Raw genomic sequence first — 21,985 nt, 5'->3', positions numbered from 1 at the left:
TCCGACTCAGCTCATGATTTAAAGAAAATTCTTTAGTTATCATTTATATAATAATTTGGAATAATAGAGTCAGAATAAATAAGTATCAAGGAATATTGATTTAAGAGGAAGAGAGAATTTGGTGAGGCAAAAAGTTGGGTTGGGCGTCTCATAATAAACAGGTGACTGTCACGCGCAAGGAATTAGACTAGAGAAGCAGAACCCATATAATAATATCATAAAATTGGGACCAATTCTCAGGTTTATCTATATCCCTATTTATACAACTATTTTTTTCTTTTTCATATAATATTAAATATAATCGACAAAAGAATATCAGCCATTAGATTTATACTTATAATAAAAGTATATATTACAGGTCCAAAACTTGGACATTGATCATCATCACACCTCCACATCCCTTTACTTATAAGCTAAAAGAATTCCCAAGAACAGAAGTAAATTAATTACTATATAAATTCTAAAATAATAATAAATAAATCAGAGAAAGAACCCTCCGAAATTTTAAAATAAAAAAAAAATCTTACCAAAAGCAGAAAAGAAAAGGGGACAAAAATAATTTAGAAAGACTTAAAGTAAGAAAGGAAAAAATTCGATTCAAAAATGCCTTCCCTCATTTGTCCAATCATCCTCATTGATTTGTCAACTAAGTTTCTGGTAATTTCCATGGCCGTACCCTACAACGGTTTCATTTATAAATTATACTTCTAACCATAGCCCATACATATATATAATATATATATATATATTAATAATATAGAGAGCTAGTTATATATATATATATATATCAAGGTCACAAAACAAAACAAGAAGAGAAACAATAGGAAAGAAAATAATTCTTGGTCATGGCAGAAGAGTTTCAGACCGGAATTTGCGGCGGGAACTGGTGGAGCTTGTCGAAAAATATGTTCATGGGTGGCTCGTCACCTTGCTCTGCAGGTCATGACTTAGGGAGTAGTACTTATGGGTCATGGCTAGTTTCTGATATGGTGGATCATTTGAAGCCTAGGTCGTCAATCTCATGCAAAGATTCTACTAATATTAACACTATTTTAGTCTCTGATCATAACTCTGTGGTTTTTCAAGATTCACATAAACCTCAACAGCAGAGTGATTCTGATCATAGTGGTGGCAGTAGCAGTATTTTGATGGATAATTCCACTTTACAAATGATGAGCTTTGGTATTTCTTCTTCTTCTTCTTCGTCGTCACCATCCTCAGATTGGAGCTGCCAAACCTTACTGTAAGTACTCTTTTTTCGTTTTTTAATCAAGATTCAAGATTAAGCTCTTATATTCAATACTTTTTTTTTCTAAAAAGGTATTTTCTTTTCCCAATTATAGTTTAAATAAAAGCTTCAACTTCAAGTTAGAAGAAAGAATAACTAATTAATGACTTTGCTTATGGTTTTCTTTAGAAAAGGAACTCAATATGATCATTTTTTTTTTCCTTTCTTTGCATCAAGTGGCAAAAGTTCTTTTCTTATCTTTTTTCTTTTTTCATATTAAACAGATTTGATTTTCTTTTTGCAGCCGAGGAAATGGAAGAGGTGAAAGTTACAATTCCATGTTACAAGAAGATATGAATACTTCAGGACTAAATAATACTTCCCAAATCCAAAAAGATTGGAGTCCAAAGAGCTTTACTAGTATAGGAGAAGATTCAACCATTAATGCTTATAAAGCAACAAATCAAGATTTCTCTTTAGATCATCAGCAACAACAAAGGCTAAATCATCCTACAACTTGCCAGAACTTATCTACAAGCTTTCCAATGGGGTCATCATCAGCATCTTATGGTTACCCTGCAACAGTAATACAAGGTTTATATGAGCCTGATCCTCAGCCACAACCACAGCAGCAACAGCAACAGCAATCTCTTTTCAGTGAAAGGACGATGAACTATGCTTCGCCGTCAAATTACGGGACCATATTGAATGAACTATCCCCTTCTTGGTCTAAACTTGTTCCTTATATAAGAACCTCATTGCCAAAGCAACAGCAGCAGCCTGCAGCAGGTGGTGGCTTGCACTTCTCTAATAATACACCCTTTTGGAATCCCTCAGGCAGCGCAACTGCGTTAAACGATATTAAAGCCAGTTTTGTACAATCTAATAATTCTCAGCCACAATATCTTATGCCAACTTTTGAAGAGAAACCCAATTGCCCCAACGTCACCTTAAAGGTAAAGATTCATGTTCAGGATCATCATTATAATAAAGTCATTACTCGTTATCTTACTTCATTCGATAGACTTGAGAACCAAGGCGTTTTTAACTAATTCCTTTTGTGGGTGCTTTGTCATTAATTTCAGCCTAACAATGAACAAGTTCGAGACTCAGGATCGGTGGTTAAAAAAGGAAGTGAACCAGCAATCAAAAGGGCTAGAATTGAAACACCATCTCCACTACCAACCTTCAAGGTATAGAAAACATTTATATATCTATTCAATCAAAGCTTTCGACTAGTGGTAACTTTGAGCTTTTTAATTCTGTCAAGTTTTGTTTCCTTATGCTTTTTATCATCTTTGCATTTTATAAAGAAAATTAAGTGAGTGATACCCTTTGCTATCAGGTCCGGAAAGAGAAGTTAGGGGATCGAATAACTGCCCTTCAGCAATTGGTTTCACCTTTTGGAAAAGTGAGTCTTTGGATATTTTTTGTTTCTCTAACTTTAGCAAAAGAGTACGATGACCGTAATTTTTCTTTTTTAATTTGAAAGTTTCAAGCTTTGGTTAAAAAACTGAATCTAATTTATAGTGTATGTTCCTTTCAGACCGATACTGCATCTGTTCTCCATGAAGCCATCGAATACATTAAGTTCCTTCACGATCAAGTCAGTGTATGTTATATTCTTATCTTCTTGTTTTAAAACTATAAAAAATAATACAATGCAAACCCAACTCGATAGAAACAATATTATCAATTTGAAACTATCTAACGATTACGTAATTAATTTTCCTTTTTCCCTAATTGTTGCAGGTTCTAAGTACTCCTTATATGAAAAATGGCAATCCCATTCAACATCAACAGGTACCTACATAAACACACAGGGTTTTTTTTAAACCATTACTTTCACTATACATTAATAGTTAAATTTGATGACTTAAAAAGATCAATCTTCTGCTTAGTGATATTGATACATTTAATCATATACTTTTCATAGGCAGAAAAACTGAAGGAGACAGAAGGGTTAAAGCAAGATTTAAAAAGCCGAGGGTTATGTCTTGTGCCTATCTCAAGCACATTTCCTGTAGCTAACGAGACAACAGTTGATTTCTGGACGCCAACTTTTGGTGGTACTTTCAGGTAGAGGGTTGATTAAACTGATAAGCTAAACAGTACCAACTGATTTCTACATATCTAATATTGTATCAAGCAAACCAAGATGGGAATGATAACTTCAATAGAAAAAGAAGATTAGGAGCTGAACTGTTATGCTAGCTGTACCAGTCTTGAGCAAAAAGCTAAAGAAAACAAAGAAAAAGAGGAAAAGAAAATAAAAGAGAGGTGAAGAAAAAGGAAGTGACCACCCTTCAAAGATGGACAGGCAATGCTGGGCCAGCTACAAGCAGAATGATGTAGGCTAGCAAATGATTAGGGGACTCTTGAAGACATATATATTTATATTTATACAGATTTGATATCTGTAACCACCCAAGTATTATTCATAGGTAATGTAAAGCTGGGTTCTGGTTATCAAGCACAGGAACAAGTGCTAAATTTAGCAAAAATTTAACTTGGAAAAAAAAAAAAGAAGAAGAAAGAATTGTTGTTGATTAAAAGCTGAATTTAGCAGAAGGGGTTGAATATAAAGCCTTTTGTTCCTGTCGCAAAGTATACATTTGTGGATGTATAGAGCTAGCAAACCCACTTATTAATTTACTGTTACAATTCAAGAAAAGGAAAAAAAAAAAAGAAATTAAAAGATAGTTGTACTCATTGGATTGTATTTCAAAAATACAAGTGAGTGGAGCTCATTTGATTGGTGTTATAACTTTTTCATTTGTTTATATGTTTGGAATGTGCAAGTGAAAGTCAGAAGTCAGAGGGCGGCCCACTGTTCCTGCTTTTAGGGTTTTTGTTTATTTATTTCTCTGTCTAATGTGTTATAAGAGGAAAGAAATCTTTTAAATACATTTTTTCAGGTCCTTATTTTCAGTGTGAGAATTAATCTAATGTATATCTCAACTTAATAAAAACTAAGTTCAAAAAGAAAAGTAAATAAAAGTATGATTTCCTCTGATATATATATGGCACAAGATTGATCTACTGCCAAGTTGCCAATTGTGGGTTGCTTTAGTAATGAACCTTAATCGCTGTTAAAAACCCACCAAATTAATTGATAATCTCAACTTAATAATTTGTGTTAACTTATATAAGAACTATTGCTTAAACATAGGACGATTGTTGTTTACAACTTTATCCAGCATGTCTAAATAGATATGCAGCCTGTGTGTTGCCATAATTACTGTTGTCTTAACTCATTGTTGTTTTGTTGTTGTGTTCATTCTGCAAAGGAAATGATAACTATTGTTGAAAGTAAAGTCCGGGCACCCACTCTTTTTGTACAAAAGTTGCACGACTTGTTACTTAATTGCATGCTAAGAACAAAGAAACTTATTAACATAACATTTGCAAATAAACCAATTGCAAAGCTTCCCATGTTCACATATATACGTAACATCTGATGAACAATTGATACAGTTCTTGTTTTAAATATCCTTTGCATATATATAATATTGATGATTATGTACAAAACTTCTTCTATAACTTTGTTCAAAACAGGTAAACAGCCGAATCTTTCCTTTGCTGGGATGATAGCTTCTTTTTGCAAAGAAAGGGCGAGATTTTTGAACTAAAATAGCCAAACCATACAGTTATACCGAAAACCACAGTAGTAATAATTATGAATAATCAGTCTTTCCGGTATACATATTTTCATGGAGTTAGCCACTTTACCCTAGTAGAGAATTTAAAAGAAACTTTCATCAAATTTCCCAGACAAAAAAATAGCTTCTTCTACTGCTTGTTAGATCGTGTGATTTTATGTAACTTGGCAAAATGTGAGATGCAAAAAGCTTCAGTTAGGCTATCAGTTTGGTCATTGTTACCTTCGCAAGGGGTTATGGTCATCGGTTGCATATATATAAACTAATGTACCTTAAAAATTCACTTAAAGCTTGTGATCTGTTACTATATTATCTAAACTACTTCTGAGTGGAATTTATCAACTGCCAAAAGCCAATATAGAAGTTGTCCTTTCATATAGTTGTTGAAGAGAAGCAATTGATGCTAGAGTTGCTAATCAACCATCTGGATATAACTCATTTCATTTTAAGGGTCGTTTTTAGAGCTGTCTAATTTTAAATTAGAATTTTAATTGGTGCCGAAAAATAAAATAAATTAAACAATTTCATATGAAAAATAGGGAACATGAATCTTTAAATAAGTAAAAAGAACTTATATTAATTAGTTCCAAAAATACATATCTTAAATTCTATAGCTTTCAAATGAATGAAAAGATAAATGTTTATATTCAAGCCTGTAAAGCAAAAATAATTGACAGAACTGTAGAGAACAAATTGATGAAGAGTTCAATCAAGCATGCAAAAAATTTAAAGGAAAGCTTAGTATTGAAGAATCCATATGACAAATGACTAATCATGAAAAAGCACTTTAATAGCTTATATCTTCTCTTGATTGGTATCCCTGAGCACTTTTCTTTTATTATCTTTTATGGTGACTTTCAAATTTGATCGGCTGATGGGTATTATACCATAGCTTCAAGCATCAGGATCGGTACCGATTGCTCTCGAGTACCCTCACTGGAGAATTCAATTCTAAATAATCATTTTTTTTTCTAAGCTAAGATTAGTTAATAAAAAGAAAGAAAAGAAAGAAGAAATAACATAAAAGGAATACTAAAAAGGAAAAGCATCTACGCATCATTGTTGATGTTAAAGAAAGTATATATAAAAGTATTTGTGACTCTTGCAGCAGTTAATGGCATAGTTTCTTTTCCTTGTTTTGGCTAATCATGGACAAAGCTCAACTGTTGTCTTATGCTATAAGTTTCACTTGCTTGAAAAGGGTTATTTCTTTTTCTTTTTCTCTTCCAACTTTGAATCTAATCCTACATAACCCAGCATATCGACAACACCCAAACATATATAGCTTAAATTAAGCACTAACATTTCAAAGTACCTATTCTTGTTTCTTTCATATGAACAAGATTAGATTTCTCAATGCTCATGAACTTTTGGTGTCCCAATTGAGTTGTCAATGTCTTTCTTTGACCTTATTTTTTTTAATATATATTCTCTTCCACGTTAAAAGAGCTCCAGTTCATCCAACAGTGACCTAAATGATAAAGAAGTGCATGATGGCTTCTCTCTTTTAAGAAGAAAATGCAGTCAGGACTTCTGACATTGATTCTGAGATGTGACACCTAAAATAATACCTCACAAATTGGTATTACCAAAAGGATCACGATGGTTTGAGCAGTAGATATACTTTTGCTTAAGTTTCGAGGGTTTTAACTTAAGCAGTAAAAGGGAAAGAACTATTAAACCTGAGTTTCTAACTTTTTAATTACAGGACAAGTCATGCACTCCTAAATTACTAGCTCAATGCCTAAGATTTCATGCATGTCTAAAATAGCGACCCAACTTCGCGCATGCCAGCTTCATTAATGGCTTTCTAGTGGTGCTAAGTAGAGACTTGGTTTGACAATTTTTTTGAGAAATTATTATATGAATTTAATCCACAAAGTCATTAAAAGGTTCATTTAATAAAATTATAGTATTTTTTTATATCAGTCTTATTTTCTTAAAAATTAATTGTTTCGCTAATTTTTCAACTGTTTTATTAAATATAAAATAAATGTTATCATTTTATTGGATGAATTTTTTGATAGAACTTATATATTCATGAGTAAGAGACTTATGTATATCTCAACTTAAATTTTGAGTTTTGGAAAAATAAAGAAATAAAAATATGAAAACATATTAGCCAACGAATTCAAGAGAACCTTTCAAGGATCTTATCACGTTTGTGCAATGAGGCCAACTCAAATCATGTGGGTTTAGGCCTCTCTATTGAAATTCAACCACCTGAAATTTTGGGCCACAATTTGTTTAAGCTATTAACTGATTATGCCTTCAAGCAAAACCCATCTCAGATACCTAAAGTAGCAGTGCAGAATAGAACCTACGCGAGGTATTTGGAGAAAGACCAGTCAATAACAGAATCTACATATATTTTAGCCCGTCATTATTTGCACAGAGATATCGTGCAACACCATATTGAGTGACCACATGTAAGCATGCGGCTGCCCGCATTCTACAAGATCCTGGCCTTTTCTGCTTTGGAAGTGGCTCTGGGCTTATTATGATCTTTTAATTATTATTATTATTTTTTTTTAAAGAAGTGAAGAAACACAATAATGGAGCAGCAATTTCTTTTTCTCATTAATATATGCGTCTATTGCAATGAAAGTGAGCTCATGACAATAATGCAAGTCATAAGGCACATTATTTTTCAAAAGAGCATGAACTGAAATCTTCCCAGGAATGGAGCAGAATTTTCAAGGGTACATATAGCAACATCGACATGATTCGTATGAGAGAAAATCAAGCAGTGCCCTTGAATTTCTTTGCAATCCCAGCGAAGTATTTTCCCTGGTGTAAAGCTTGCGCGAGCTCTAGTTCAGAAGGCTGTCTGGAGCCATCCCCAGCAAAGGTTCCCGCGCCGTAAGGGCTGCCACCTTTCACCTGCTCCATCTCAAACATGCCAGCTCCAAATGAGTATCCAATGGGCACAAAGACCATACCATGGTGAACAAGCTGTGTGATGGCAGTCAAGCTGCATTGTTTTGTAATTCAAAAAGGAGAAGGGGGAAAAATAAAAGGAAATCAGAACATGTGATGTCAATATGAGAGATGCTCAAGAAAGCATGTTTCTTCTTCTTTTTCTTCTTAGATGTTTCTTTCTTTAGCTTCTCATGCATAAGAAAATCAATGGAGGAAAAGAGCTGAAGACTTGGAAAATTGAAACTTACGGAGTGGTCTCCTGTCCACCTCCCTGAGTACCAGTGCTGTAGAAAATTCCTGCAGGCTTGCCAGCAAGTGCTTGCGTTCTCCATAGACCTCCAGTTGCATCCATAAATGCTTTAAATTGTGCAGCCATCATCCCGAATCTAGTAGGGAAACCGAAAAGCAACCCATCAGCCTCCGCAAGTTCATTCGGTGTAATGATAGGTACATCACTCTTAGGTGGTGCACCCATTTTGCCAAGAACCTCTTCTGACAGTGTTTCAGGTACCTGTAGATTAATCAGGCAACTCTTATTTCAGAAGAGAGAAAAACAAACACAACAGGAAGAAGTTGGAATTTCTTGTATGATGCACCCTTCATTTTTCATGAAGTGATTGTGATCCAGGCATCAGTCAGTGACCTTTGCACTTGTCAACCTGAGTTTTTAATATTGCACTAGACCATGATGTAGTTTTCCTCTCTACTAGGTTAAAAATCTCAGCGTCCAGCAGGCTAGGCGTTAACAGAAAAAACATATGCTCTAACAAATTTAATATGTTCCCTTCTGTTTATTCAAACTGAAATTTCTCTCCAATCAACTAAAATGATACTAAACCAGTTGACTTTATTCTGACCAACAACATTTAAATGAGAATGAAAATATGCTTCTCAACCCAAGAGTTCAGAAGTTTATGATCGTTAACAAAATCACGAACCTGCCATAATTTCACTTCCACACCTTCCACAGATTCAGCTCCTTTCTTTATCTCTTCAGCTAGCTTTTCAACATGTCCATACGTAGAATAGTAACTGCAGAAGGCAATAGATAGTTTCCAATGATCATTTTGAATCTAGTTTAAAGACAGGTCAGTGGGATGAAGTAAACTATATCTCCGAGTAACAATTTTTCATTTGTCATTGACTTTGTTGTCAGCAAGTCATCATTGATAATCTCTCAATGCATGATACTGAAAGTGAAAGAAACATTAGCACTAAGGTAATAAAAATTATGTCATATGTTACTTCAGTTTCATGATAATGAAAGAAAAACAAGGAAGCTTTGAAGGAACAGTACATACGGTGACAGTATAATGAATATGCAAGTCCATATCAAGAGATGTAACTTTCAAGGACTTGATATCCATTAAGGGTGACATATTAATCACCACAAAAGCATTGTTGTATGTGCACAATAAGTCTACCCAAATACAAGGAGAAAATGATTGAAGTATGAATTTCTCTGACAAGATATCCTGGCGCTTCAATAAATCTACAATCTTTATCTAAATGGGAATAGTTTGTTTTCTAGAATGAAACAGAAGAACATCAACAGAGCAGATCCTTGTGTGGCCAGGCCATTGAAAATGAAAGCCATTGATGATGCTTTATGCATATTAAAATTTTTTATGCAATAACTAATTTCAACAATGATTAAGTGTTGGGACCACATGCTCTAAAAGCATGAAGCTAGCATTAATTCCTTTCTCAATTATAATTTCAAAGAGTAGGTCCAGTTTCACCATCACTTTTTCTTGGTTAATACCTAATCATGTGCACAATGCTTGCTGATTCCGTCAAGCTCATTGTTTAACTCTCATGATAAGTTATTTTGAAATATATGTCAGGCATCACTATTAGGGCCAAACTTTGAAAAGCATTATTTTCGCACTAATGTTCCATACAGCTATCAAATGTGGATGAAAGAAAAACTAAGGATCCTCTACAAAGGGAAGGGTAAAAGCAGAAAATATAAAAAGGAAAAGAGATTCAAAAAAAAAAAAAGAAAAAAACTTAATTAGGCCATATGTTTTCTAGATTGTGTCATGTTATGATGACAACTGTTATAAATGGATGCACAATAAACACATGAAACGTTTGTCATCCAATCTCCTTGAATTTTCTTTTCTTTCTGAGCTGTCTATCTATTGCAATGTTTCTGGATTGCACATGAAACAAAAGGGACCGCAATCATATTCCTGTATCTTGGCTACTTCTCAGTCGCTCTGGCCAAGATCAAGTGCATACAATCTCATCCCTCAGCGAAATCAAATAAAATTCAATCAGTACTGGTATTTGGGTGACAAATACAAAGATCAAGTGGAGCCTTATAACATATGTTCACTAAAAAGAAAGAAACCAAGCCAAAAAAGAAAAATGAACAACAATCAGCACAAACGAATAACGACTAAAACAATAGAAAGAACCAAACCCAGTAATTATCCGAGTAAAATACATGAAAAGGAAATCAAGAAAAGCGCAACTAAACATTAATGCACAACAAAAGAAACAAAATCAAGAAACGGGAAAAAAAAACAAGAACCCAGGAAAGGAAAAAAAAAAAAGGAAGAAAGAAAGATAAAAGAGATAGATAGTTGATAATGCTTACACAACGTAGACTTTTGTAGCCATTGATAGAGGTCTAAATCTCTCTGCCTCAGTGGGTTTTGGCCAAAAACGTTTTAAGATAATATAAATGAGACGGCTTTTTGAAAAAGAGAGAAAAGAGAGTGAATTTGTGAGAGTGAAGGAGAAGAAGTGGCCCTTGTTTTATTTATATTAAAATTAATCCGAGTGAAAAGGTTTAAAAAGGCACTAACCTCTAAAAATTATCAATTTTTAAAATCTAACGGTAAGAGGCTGGAGCGCAGATACGAACGAGCTTCTCAGAGCCTTACCCGGTTCAACATCTGTACTTTACCACATTTACGTACTTTTCTTCTTTTTTCCCCAACATTTTCTCCTTCCAAAACAAAGATGGTGGGGTTGGAGGTGATTTTGCCTATTTTCACTTTTGGCTTTAACTTCTTAATTTTTGTAATTCTAATATGATTTGAAACTTTTGTTTCAATTTTATCCAAACCCAGTAGTCATCCATTTCATGATCCCTTGTCATTTTAATTTTGAGATCTGTGTCGATTAATATCAGAACAAAAAAGCAATTGTTGATGCTAATATTAGAAAATTTGGACAAAATTGCAAAATATTGAAAAGATTCGACATTTTTTTTTATAATTAGGACTATTAAATTTTGTAAATTTTCATATTCTTAATTCATTGATATAATAACAAAGTTAACCCCTCAAAAATCACTTTTAGTCATTATTCAAAAGCAAAGTCTTAGATTCACTTTTTATTATTGTTCTGTACAGGTTTATTTTACTCTTTGAGCTGCTTCCTTGTTTTAATTTCTTTTTTCTTCTCAAATGTAGCAAGTGCAAAGAATCTTAGCCATGAGATTAATCTGATCCTATGCCTTTTAATATTATATAATTTGTATAATCTCCTCACTTACTACTTACTAACAAGAAAGGATTCTGTAAATGGATAAGTATCGTGTTTTGAAATACTGAAAGAATGAATTTTTCATGTTTTTTAAATACATGCACGAATTTCAAATAACTGGTTTAAATATTTGATAATGTAAGTTTTTTAAATATCAAATTGCATTGAAATATAAATACAGAGTTAAAGAAAATAAAAAATGCTTCTAGACACAGAGTGAGAGAGAGTTGATGCATCTCATCAAATTGTTAGACAGACAGTCGAAATCATTGACTTTGCTTATTTAAATGGGGGGACAGTGGGATAGTTATGGTGCACAAAAGAAGAAGAAACTTATATTCTTCTGTTTCCATAGGGAACAAGATGATTATATAACAGCTAATTGATTTCAATGTCAAATGGATATCACCTGCTATACTAACTTGGAATTTAAGATAGTCTGACACCAAGAAATAATTCACCTTATTCTATCGTAACTTACTATTTCTTAACTAAAGAAAAGGAAAACCAGAAAAGACAGGACAGATAATGGGCATGATTGAACTCAATATCTTGATGTATTGTCAAAAAAATAAACATAACTCAGTGATCTAAAGTTTTGCAGAATCTGATTAATGCTTATCTTTAATATGGTTGGAAAGGAATGGGAAATACATGTTCTTCGTGAGGATAACAGATTGGCTGCTAAATAAAAAAGATTGTATTAGCGATCACAGTGTTCTGTTGAGAGCAGTAAGTGCAGTAAACTATTACAATGTCATATCTCCTACATCAGTAATCTGGAAAATGATTCAAATATATTTGTTTTAGGTATTGAAGTTGTTAAACAAAATGGCTGGCCACTTCTTTATTTATATATTACTGAGTAAATGAACGAATAAGTAGAGAAGCCGATCATATTATTGCTACTTAGCCTCAGCAGAAGATGTTGTCTCTATTCTTTGATTTCTAACTATTCCTTGCACTAATTATTATTATTATTTTATTAGTTTTTTATAGTCGGTCATTCCACCACTGTTCTAATCTATTCTACAGTTTTATTTGATTAAACATTTCATTAACTATTTTTAAAATAAGAGAAATTATTAGATAAATTTAATATGTTTCGTTATTTATAAATAAAATTAATTGTATAATAATTTATAACATTATTTATTAATTATTACATATATATCTATTGACTTGAACAATTAATAATAATAAATAAATTAACAAAAATAAATACAACACTCTATAAATAATGCAATATACCAATATATAACTAGTTTTATTTATAGATGAAGTGTCAATAAATTGCAGTAAAAATAACACTTTTTTATCATAACATATTTCACAGTAATTTCAAAGAGTTTCTTAATATAATTATATTTAAAATATAAAAATACTTAATTATAAAATTACTCTTGAGAATGTACGAAAATGGGCTTTTAGTTGTGAAAAATAAGGATTCCCTTCCTTCTAAAGAAAATGTTTCTAGAAAACTAAGAATTTGGAAGTTGATTTTTAGCTATAAAAAAGTCTTCGTTAGAAAATTAAAACAATTATACAATAGTGCTCAAGTTTTCCTATTTCGGTGGAAAAAACACCCCATTTTCCAATCCATCGGGGATCACTTTACAGTGTCTTAATGGTCTTTTTTTGAGAGGGTACAAAAGTAATTCTCTTGAGAATGTAAAATTAAAGTGTATAATTTAACTATAATAGTATCCTTAATATTATTATTTTAAGAAAATAACTATCAGAAACCTTCATTAGAGAAAAAAAAAAAAAAAAGAAAGAAAGAAAGAAGAAAAAGGACCCTGCTTTCAAAATGGCTTATGCAATGTTGAAAGGTGAGAGGCCAACTACCAATTGTGCAAAGACAGAACCCATATCACCATTTTTTTTTTTTTATAATTTATTATAGGTAAGATCGCTCCCTTTCTTTTTTGTGACTAATATATTTTGGTTAGAGTTAAAATAAAAAGAAAAAAAAAATGCGATCAGGTTAAAAAAAAATTGTTGAATGTCAAAGGTGATGAATTATTAGAATATCAATTTAGAGAAGTATTTCTGTAATCAAAGAAAGGTATCGGAGTGTCTCTGGAGTTGCAAGACTTTGAATTTGAATCTAGTCTGAAAGAAAAAAAGATAAAAAGAAAAAGAAAAAGAAAAAGAAGAACTTTAAAGAAGGTGTCAATGGCGTTTGTCTTCAGGCGTGCTTCTCTTCTGAAACACAAAAGTATTTATCCACACTCTGGTTGTCATCCCAAATTACTACTGCTCATTTGCAGTAATTATTATCAGACTGCTCGTTTACAATAATAAGTGTGCCCATCAACTTAATTATTATGCGTGATCTTTCTTTTTTCTTTGAGCGAGCTGAACACAGACATCCAATTCCAAAGATGTAATATACTCTTTGTACTTTAATAAAATCAGAATTGCAATTAATTAGAAGAGCAGAGGATATGGCTTGTGCTCCACGACTGCCTGCATGGACCCTCCTTTCCATCATATCCAACATATTATAGCCATTGCTTAAAGAGGGGAGAAGCAGACCAAAATGTCTTTCTTTATCTCTATTTTAAAACCTGAACCTTCTACTCTGTAATCATGGCTTCTCCTCAAATTTGGCCTTCTTTTCTCTTTTGTTTTATTAATATTTTCTCGGGTGGTTGGTTTGGTGTTGGGCTTTGAGAGGATAGCATTATCGAAGCTTTTCTTTCTTCCTTTCTTGGATTCACCACCACTAAATTAATACTACACAAAAACAAAAGAAGCAATTACTCTGCTTACCATTATAATGCCACATCTTTCAAGAAAATCAAGAATCCATTACTGTTTGGTCAACCGGATGACAGTAGTAGTAACCTAGTAAAAAGGCATGTATGACATATTGCGCTTCCCACTCAAATTTGTGGGATCACCCTCCAAACAGGAACACAGGAAGACAGCAGCATAGTGCGTACGTGCTGCTTCTCTCATATTTTATGTAATAATGTTTCCTAAAATCTAATTTTTATGTCGAACTTTTCGTACAAGATTATCGAAATTTTAAGAAAAAGAAATATGCACAGTGCTATTTCCCATGCATAATCACTCGATCGGATTAGGATCCTACCTGGTATTCAAAGTTAACGACGGTTGCCAAAGCCCAAGGAAAACTTACAGGCCGATGAGCTGTGTTCAGACTTCGAGTTGCCCATCTGCATTTAATTGTCAGCATAAGAATTGGGCAACCAAATTAGGCCCAGATCGTAAACCAAGGCTTTCAGCTTGTTGTGTTGCGTAGTTTACAGTTCACACACACAACACAACTTTTTTAATCTTTTACACTTGTGCTGCATCAGGAAAAGAAGTGAGCTTTCCACTTGCATAGTTCCACATACAGAATTATTTTTCTTAAGCCAATCTCTCTGATCTTTCACTCTCGAATGATTTAGTAAATTCTACTTGAGGAATGTCTTTGTCAAATCAAATAAAGAAAGACGAGGAAAGATTAAAAAGAACGTTAAAGTAGAAAGGAAGCACATGTATCTGGAGTACCACGTAATATTCATTTATAAATTCTGTCAACCAATAGCATGTCAATACAAGAAATGGAAGTATGTAACTTTACTTCTCTGAGGAGATATTCACTTCGGCTTGATGCTTTCTTTTACCAGGTTAATTTATTCCACGCATGCCTACATACTACCCACAAAAGAATAATGGTTTCTTGCCTTGCATCCATTTACTTTATTTCAATTTTAAAATTTTCTTATTACTTAATAATGTCAATTTAACATTTGATTTTAGTAGTGAATCTTATTAGTAATTTAACTTTACACATGTAAGGTGGGTTCTTTCTGTTATGCATTCAATTATATTAAAAAGATTGAAAAGAAAAAAAAAAAAAAAAAACAAAGAAGCAAAACACACAAAGTACAGTTTCCCACCAGCTTTAACCTTCATTACAGAAGCCAGGAGACAATGAAAAAGATCCTCTTTTTTACTTTTCCTCTTAATGGTGTGGCAATCTATAAAATATTAGGCCAAGTCAAAATTGGCCCCCAGGGCGGCTAGTTGGTTTTAGCTCTACATTTATTGAATAACATATGCTTTCGGATGACTAACAGAATCAACCTACCAATACCAAATTACCGACCTGCGTAAGATTTTCAGGTCAGATTAACAAATTGGAGAACATGTTAGAAATTTGACGCTTGCAGAAACTCCAGCAATTTAAGTTTAACTGTTGCACACTTGCACTCAAACTTAAGTGCAGCTTGTTGAAACCTGAACAACAAGATGCTCCCCAACAGTTGCACTGAAGGAGAGATAATGAGGTTAGGTTGAACCAGTTCTATACTGGTCATAAATAACCAAGGTATGAGTTCACATGTGATGCAGATGGGAAGTGTGCACTGTGCAGCTTATCTAAAATGTCCTCTGGAAAACTACATCAGCAGTTAACATAATATGCTGGCAGTTAAGCAATGATAGAGCAAAATCATTAAATTTCCAAATTGAGTGAATTGCAAAAGCAACCACCTTTATAGCACACAAGCATGGCAACAAAAAGAAAATAGAAATGGATTGTCAACAATTAGCCTTCACACATAATTAACAATATTGAACTTAGTGAAACATCAACTATGAAACTCAAATATGAGAATCCCTAGAAGAAAGAACATGACATTTTGGGCGGGAGGCTATCTGTACTGTCTCAAAAAGCTTCATATGTAGCTGCAAGTGAAACCCCATTCCGTGCACCAGTTCTTTAAATTTCAAAGGATAATCAACTTTTAGCATAACTCTGAGCAAATATTACATAATGATGGGAATTAGCATTCAAGATGAGAGATCCACAATATTGGCAGACCTCAAGGGAGGAGAGAGAGAGCCCCAACCAAAATATGCTTTTACAAGAACAGAGTACTTCAGAACATAAACACATCTAAAGTGCAAACTCATGCTGTTAATCCTGAGGTGGTGCATAATCCATCTACCACAGACAGCATACAATCAACCTACTCTATGCAAGTTGACGTTGTATAACACTTCAGATACTGCTATAAAACAGCGAAAAAAATCTTCATTCATTTGATCCAACAAACAAACCCTGTTTCATTTAAGCACTGTGAAAAGCATGACGCAACCTAATATAATTTTATCATCCTTTACAAGCCTTAAAAATTATATTACCATTTTCTCATAATCAGTATCCACTTATTTAAGAGATGATGTCAAAATTCCATTTCAACTCAATTCAGCTGTAAGAATAGATACCTGTTTGCATAAGAGATTGGATGAAATCACACAAGCTATGATTTTAAAGAAATTTTGAGCATTGCTGTCCCTAAGGTTGATATGTAAAGTTAATCAATGAGCTCTCAGAGGAGAGCCCAATGAACCTTCATGTTCAATGGGGAACAGGAAGCAAGTAATGATACCTTACTATAAGAAAGGAATGGCAATATCAACATGATGGTTTGGGATAAACTGGGTTAGCACAAGCAGAAATAATGCTAATTCCATGGCTATTAAAGTTTGCATACAATCTGAAAAGGGTTTATATTTAATACAAACCAAGATGTACAAGATATATGATTCAGTTACTATTTCTCCTATCATTCAACAAAACTAACAGAAAATAATTTAATCAGAAAAGAGGAAGAGATCTAAAATGGTTTAAAGATAAAAAATTTCTACATCGTGACAAATTACAATTTAGGAACCAAATTGAAACCTTCTCAACTACACTAGTCTGAATTCAGGGACTGATTTATTGAAATGTACAAAATTTTTTTAAATAAGGGACGCATTCCCCATCAAACTCTAATCTTTTCCTTTCATTTGTACACAGAACTATCCAACAAAGGAGAGAGAGAATCCATATCATCAAAAAACAAAAATCCAGAACCCATAACCAGAAACCCCCGACTCACCTCCATAGTGACCATGCGTCAATCCACCAAGCGACACCCACTTAATGTCTGCACCAAACTTGAAGCATTCCTCATTATTTTCTCATTCTCATCCTCTACCAATCTAACACATATCTCTAAAACTCCTTCTTTTATAGCTTCCAGACAAATGTCCAAACTATAACAACACAAACAATTCAAAGTAAAAAGTGCACATTGAAGCCCTCTAGAACTCCCATTCTTAATCACATTAACCAAGACCTTAACACACCCATTAATCCTCACCATCTCTTCTCTCCCTTCTTTACACTTAACCAACACATTCAACACTTCCACAGCTCTCTCTAGCCCCATTCCGCAAATTCTCACCAAAATAGGCACAGCCCCGAATTCCACAGCTCGCCTTCTATTATCAACAAATGAACATATAGCATACAAAGCCGTTGCTGATTCTTTCACCTCTCTGCCTTTCCCACAACTTAAGATTGATACCAGTGCTTGAATTGCATTTGGATAAGCCCCAATAGTAGCTTTATTAACTTCAACAACAGCTAAACTAGTCAGTATAGTGCACCCTATAGCACGACAATCCGGGGACCCAGATCGCAATATCGCTACCACACGCCTAATTGCACCTTCTGCTACTAAACCCACTTTGTTATCATCGTCAAGAGAGAGATTAAGTAATAAAGTTAGCGCCTTTTCTTGGAGAGCTAACTCGGGCGAGTTAACACAGTTAAGAACAGCAGACACAGCTCCTGACTCAGTCAGCTGTCGGCGAAGAAAGGGGTCTAACTTTGTGATTCTAATGAGTCGAGAGAGCGAATCAAGCTTGGAATTAAGAGGAGAAGATGGAGAAGTAAGAGTTGAAATTAGGGTTTGCGGGTTTGGTGATTTTGGTGGTGGTGGTGTGTTAGGATGTTGTAATTTCGAAGAAAAAAGGAGGGTAAAATTGGAAATAAGACTTCTAAGAGCATGGTTAGGGATTAAAGGAGGGTGTTCAGGGAGAGGTAATTTAGTAATAGGACAAGTACGGTGACCGGAGTCTAACCATCGCTGGATTGATGAACGGTCAAAGGTGTGACCCGATGATAGAATAACCGGGTCGGACATTATTTCCAGTGAAATTGGGCATTTGAAATCTTCAGGAAGGTGAGTTCCCATTATTATTATTATCTTTCTTTGGTTTCTCTCTCTAAAAATGAAATTCTAAATTTCTCTCTCTAGAAATGTTGAGGAGGGAGGAGGGGTTTTATGAGGTTTTTGGAATTGCGTGGGGAAGGGATGGAGGGAGGGAGATGGATACGTTGTTGTGCTTAACTTGTGCTCTTTACCTCTCTTTAAGACAAGTCATTAATTTTACTCTTTTACCCTTTTAATTGCTACAAATTTTTCCTTTTCCATTCTTTTTTGGTTATTATTACTCTCAACGGTAATGAAACTTTTGATGATTATGTTTTATGGTTTGGGTTCCTTTCTCTATTAAATATAATTACTAGATATTAGATTTTTAAATAAAATTCTAAATTCAAAAGATAAATAGTTACTCCCATATATTTAAATTTTTACCAAATCTTTTTAAGAAAATATCATTTTCAATATAGTCTCATTAAATTTACATTTGTATGGTTATTTCTAAAAAAATTATCAAAACAATCTAAAATATAGTTAAGAATTAATAAAATATATACAATGATAATGAAAGATTTTAAAAGATATGAATGGATTATTTATTTAGTATAATCCTGAATATTTGAATTTATTAATAAATATATTTTGTCAATGAAATTCAACTCTAAATTTTTCTTTCTTACATATATTTTAATTTTGTCAAAATTGACAATTTATAAATTTTAATTCATTTATCAACAGTTTATATTTGACTAAATCAAATTCATCAGCTTAGTTTAATGTGGGAAATATTAGGAATAGGAATATAACAAACTTTATTAATTAATAATAAATAACTTTATTAATGCATAACAACTCTAATGATTTCTTCTTCGAAAGAAAAAAAAAAAAAACAAAAGAGTACTCAAATGATTTATAGCAAATTTTCCTTGAAGGGTATTTTGGACATTAACGATGAAACTAACGTTGTAAGGCAGTTTGATTTGATATATAATGTCGGTAACTTTGCCGGGGAGGAGGAGAATAAACAGAAGGCGTTGCTTTTCAAAGGGTAAAAGTCGGGCGTAAATAAATCTCCTTTTTCAATTTCCATTAACTATGATAATAATAATAATAAAATAATAATAATAATACAAATCAAAATCAATGAATTAGATATTTACTAATAAAAACTATGAATAGATGGCTGATAGTAGATAATTTAGATTAATAAATTAAATTATTTAATAAATTTTTATTAGCAGTTATTATTATATTAAATAATAAATATTAAAAATATTAAATTAACTTTTTAATAATTTTTTTATTTTAGATATTATAATTATAAATATTATATTTATTTAATTATTATAAAATAAAATTAAGTAAATTATTATTAATAAATATTAATAAAAATAATAGTGTAAAAATAAATAAAAAAATTAAATCAAATTTGTTAGTCTATATGAAAAAAATAAATTAATACGATTAATAGGCTGATTGAAACTAACTTAGCTATTATTTGTTGTCTTTTAAATATAAATTAAACGTTTTAGTATAACTGTTTAGTGAAAAACAGCTATAGCTAAATATATTCTGTATTTTGTTTTTAAATAAAAATAGAGATAAAATGTTGTGTTTATTTATATTATTTTTAAAATAAAAATGAAAATAATTTTTATATTTTTAAAATTATAATTAAATTTCAGTGTATTATTTATATAAAAATTATTTATTTTAAAATAGAAATAATGAGCTTTTATTTTATTTATTTTAAGTTTATTTTTATATTGAAATTATTATTTAAATAGAAAATAAATATTTATAAACTTTTTATATAAATAAAATATTTGTATTTTCTTTAAAAACTAAAAGTAAAAATACATGCCTGCCCTTTTAGCGTCGTGTCAGACGGTCCACTTGCCTTATTATAAATGCAAGCAAAGAGGGAAACGTATTGAAGACACATACCTTTACAAAGTCTGTCACGGGAAATATAGAGCGCTATCATCCTATCCTACGCTCAATAATTAATGGATTGGATTCTGTCATTTTCTATTTGCCTTTTTCTTATATATATTAATTTTGATTCAGCAGATTAAGAATAAGTGCTTAGGAAGATTTTATAAAACCAAATACTGAATTTTAATTAGTATTATTATTTTGAAGAAAAATAAACATTATCTTCCACAAGTTTATTTTCTATTAGTTAAGAAGAAATTATCGTAAGATCATTAATAGGAATTATATTATTTTTCATAATATATTGTAATTGAATTAGTATTCCAGTTTATAACTATTGAGATTAACATTCTAAAAAAAATTAATACAAAAAAAATCCAAGATTGTTGCTTTTCAAATTTAATTTCTCTTAGATTTATATTCTATAAAAAATAAAAAAATACTTTTATAGAAATAAAAGCCACTCTGAAAATATAAAATTATTGAAGAAAGAAAAATCTAACATGCTAATATCTTTTTAGAATGTATTTATTTGATAGGAAATTAAAATTATAGATGCCTATAAAATGTAATATCCTTTTGAAAATTAAACACAATGGTTTAAAAAAATAAATTTAAACATAATAATTTAATTTACAAGTAACTAACTGCAAAATAAAAATTTGAAAAGTCTCATTTTTGGAGTTAAAATTTCTAAATTCTGGATAATTAAATAAGAATCAAGATTATATAATATTTTAATAATAATAATTGACATCAACCTACTTTTATAATATTATAATTGTTAATTCAAAAATAAATACTTTTAGATTGTGTTATCTAATAATTGAGTATTAGATTTTTGATTAAAATCTAAGATCTTCAGATTAGATGTTAAGGTCATTTAAATATAATAATTATGTTTAATTACTTTTGAGATAATTTAATTTTAAAGTTTTAAATATGATATTTAGATATATACAAATAATTGTAAGATTTAAAATATAAATAATTAAATCGTAATTAACGAAAAAAATAAATCATAAAATTTGAAATTTCAGTAAAACAACAACGTCCAATAAAATTAACGACCGTTTAAGAAAAAGAAAATCGACATCATGTTATAATTACAATAATGCTCCTTGCCAAGCATGCCGGTGACGAGTCAACGGTCCAAATATGTCAGAACGTAGTAACGTACAACTGACACGCGGCATCTGTTCTAAGGCAATTAATCTTTTTTCTTTTTTTAATAGCGAAGGCAATTAATCTTTGGAAGCTAGCTGCGGGGGCAATATTGGTACAAGTTATCATGTTAATGAGGTGCAGTTTTATGGAAGTGGCCCTATAAATTACTACTAGTTACATCTTTTAGAGTATATTAATTTTTTTCAATTCTTAATTTGATAAATGATTGTTAAATATTTTATTTATTAATTAATATAAACATTATTACATGCAATTAACTTGTACATTTTATATATTTTAAATTGTAATTTGTATAAAAGTAATAATAAATTTTCTAAAATTACTGATATTAATTAAAAAAATTATTTTTTTATTTGCGATATTATTAAATATATAGTATTTGTTAAGAGAAGAAGAGTGATAATTTATGAACTTAGAAAACTTTAACTAGTTAATTAAATGAGTCGTTTAACACTTAATGCATAAGTTAAGCTAAAGGAAATAATATAATTAAAAATACTTAAATTGTCCACTAATTA

The 21,985-nt window shown here is 31.6% G+C and overlaps 3 protein-coding genes across 4 annotated transcripts; 1 reads left to right on the top strand and 2 right to left on the bottom strand.

Annotated features, from left to right (window-relative positions):
- The first annotated feature begins 763 nt into the window (after positions 1-763).
- On the top strand, positions 764-3,835 carry LOC8267433 (transcription factor bHLH123). 2 transcript variants are annotated; one of them, XM_015718717.3, is made up of 7 exons: positions 764-1,243; positions 1,533-2,184; positions 2,314-2,421; positions 2,574-2,639; positions 2,775-2,834; positions 2,981-3,031; positions 3,165-3,835. In XM_015718717.3, the coding sequence occupies exons 1-7, from the start codon at positions 846-848 to the stop codon at positions 3,309-3,311; spliced, it is 1,482 nt and encodes a 493-aa protein (XP_015574203.2). In that variant the 5' UTR covers positions 764-845; the 3' UTR covers positions 3,312-3,835. The 2 variants fall into 2 exon arrangements, with proteins under 2 accessions (XP_015574203.2, XP_002518591.2); XM_002518545.4 differs by having other exon boundaries at positions 768-1,243; positions 2,775-2,840.
- A 3,611-nt stretch (positions 3,836-7,446) lies between these two features.
- LOC8267434 (probable NAD(P)H dehydrogenase (quinone) FQR1-like 1) lies at positions 7,447-10,676 on the bottom strand. The gene is made up of 4 exons (XM_002518546.4): positions 10,421-10,676; positions 8,751-8,844; positions 8,061-8,323; positions 7,447-7,864 (listed from the first exon to the last, which is right to left on the bottom strand). Exons 1-4 carry the CDS (start codon positions 10,441-10,443, stop codon positions 7,633-7,635), a joined length of 612 nt encoding a protein of 203 aa, XP_002518592.1. The 5' UTR covers positions 10,444-10,676; the 3' UTR covers positions 7,447-7,632.
- A 6,281-nt stretch (positions 10,677-16,957) lies between these two features.
- On the bottom strand, positions 16,958-18,516 carry LOC8267435 (U-box domain-containing protein 8). Its single transcript, XM_002518547.4, has one exon. It carries the CDS (start codon positions 18,369-18,371, stop codon positions 17,247-17,249), a length of 1,125 nt encoding a protein of 374 aa, XP_002518593.2. The 5' UTR covers positions 18,372-18,516; the 3' UTR covers positions 16,958-17,246.
- Between the last annotated feature and the right edge of the window lie 3,469 nt (positions 18,517-21,985).

This window comes from Ricinus communis, chromosome 5 (genome assembly GCF_019578655.1).
Source record: "Ricinus communis isolate WT05 ecotype wild-type chromosome 5, ASM1957865v1, whole genome shotgun sequence".
NCBI lineage: Eukaryota > Viridiplantae > Streptophyta > Magnoliopsida > Malpighiales > Euphorbiaceae > Ricinus > Ricinus communis.
Note: the sequence above shows the minus strand (reverse complement) of the source record. Positions and strands in the feature narration are given on the sequence as shown.

What these genes read in the sequence shown, in the direction of transcription:
- LOC8267433 (XM_002518545.4), top strand. Translation starts at nt 846, where the DNA reads ATGGCAGAAGAGTTTCAGACCGGAATTTGCGGCGGGAACTGGTGGAGC. An exon ending in TGGTTTCACCTTTTGGAAAA is followed by an intron (nt 2,640 to 2,774) that starts GTGAGTCTTTGG and finishes TGTTCCTTTCAG; the next exon opens with ACCGATACTGCATCTGTTCT. An exon ending in TCCTTCACGATCAAGTCAGT is followed by an intron (nt 2,841 to 2,980) that starts GTATGTTATATT and finishes TAATTGTTGCAG; the next exon opens with GTTCTAAGTACTCCTTATAT.
- LOC8267435 (XM_002518547.4), bottom strand. Translation starts at nt 18,371, where the DNA reads ATGGGAACTCACCTTCCTGAAGATTTCAAATGCCCAATTTCACTGGAA.
- LOC8267434 (XM_002518546.4), bottom strand. Translation starts at nt 10,443, where the DNA reads ATGGCTACAAAAGTCTACGTTGT. An exon ending in GCTACAAAAGTCTACGTTGT is followed by an intron (nt 8,845 to 10,420) that starts GTAAGCATTATC and finishes TGCCTTCTGCAG; the next exon opens with TTACTATTCTACGTATGGAC. An exon ending in TGGAAGTGAAATTATGGCAG is followed by an intron (nt 8,324 to 8,750) that starts GTTCGTGATTTT and finishes ATTAATCTACAG; the next exon opens with GTACCTGAAACACTGTCAGA.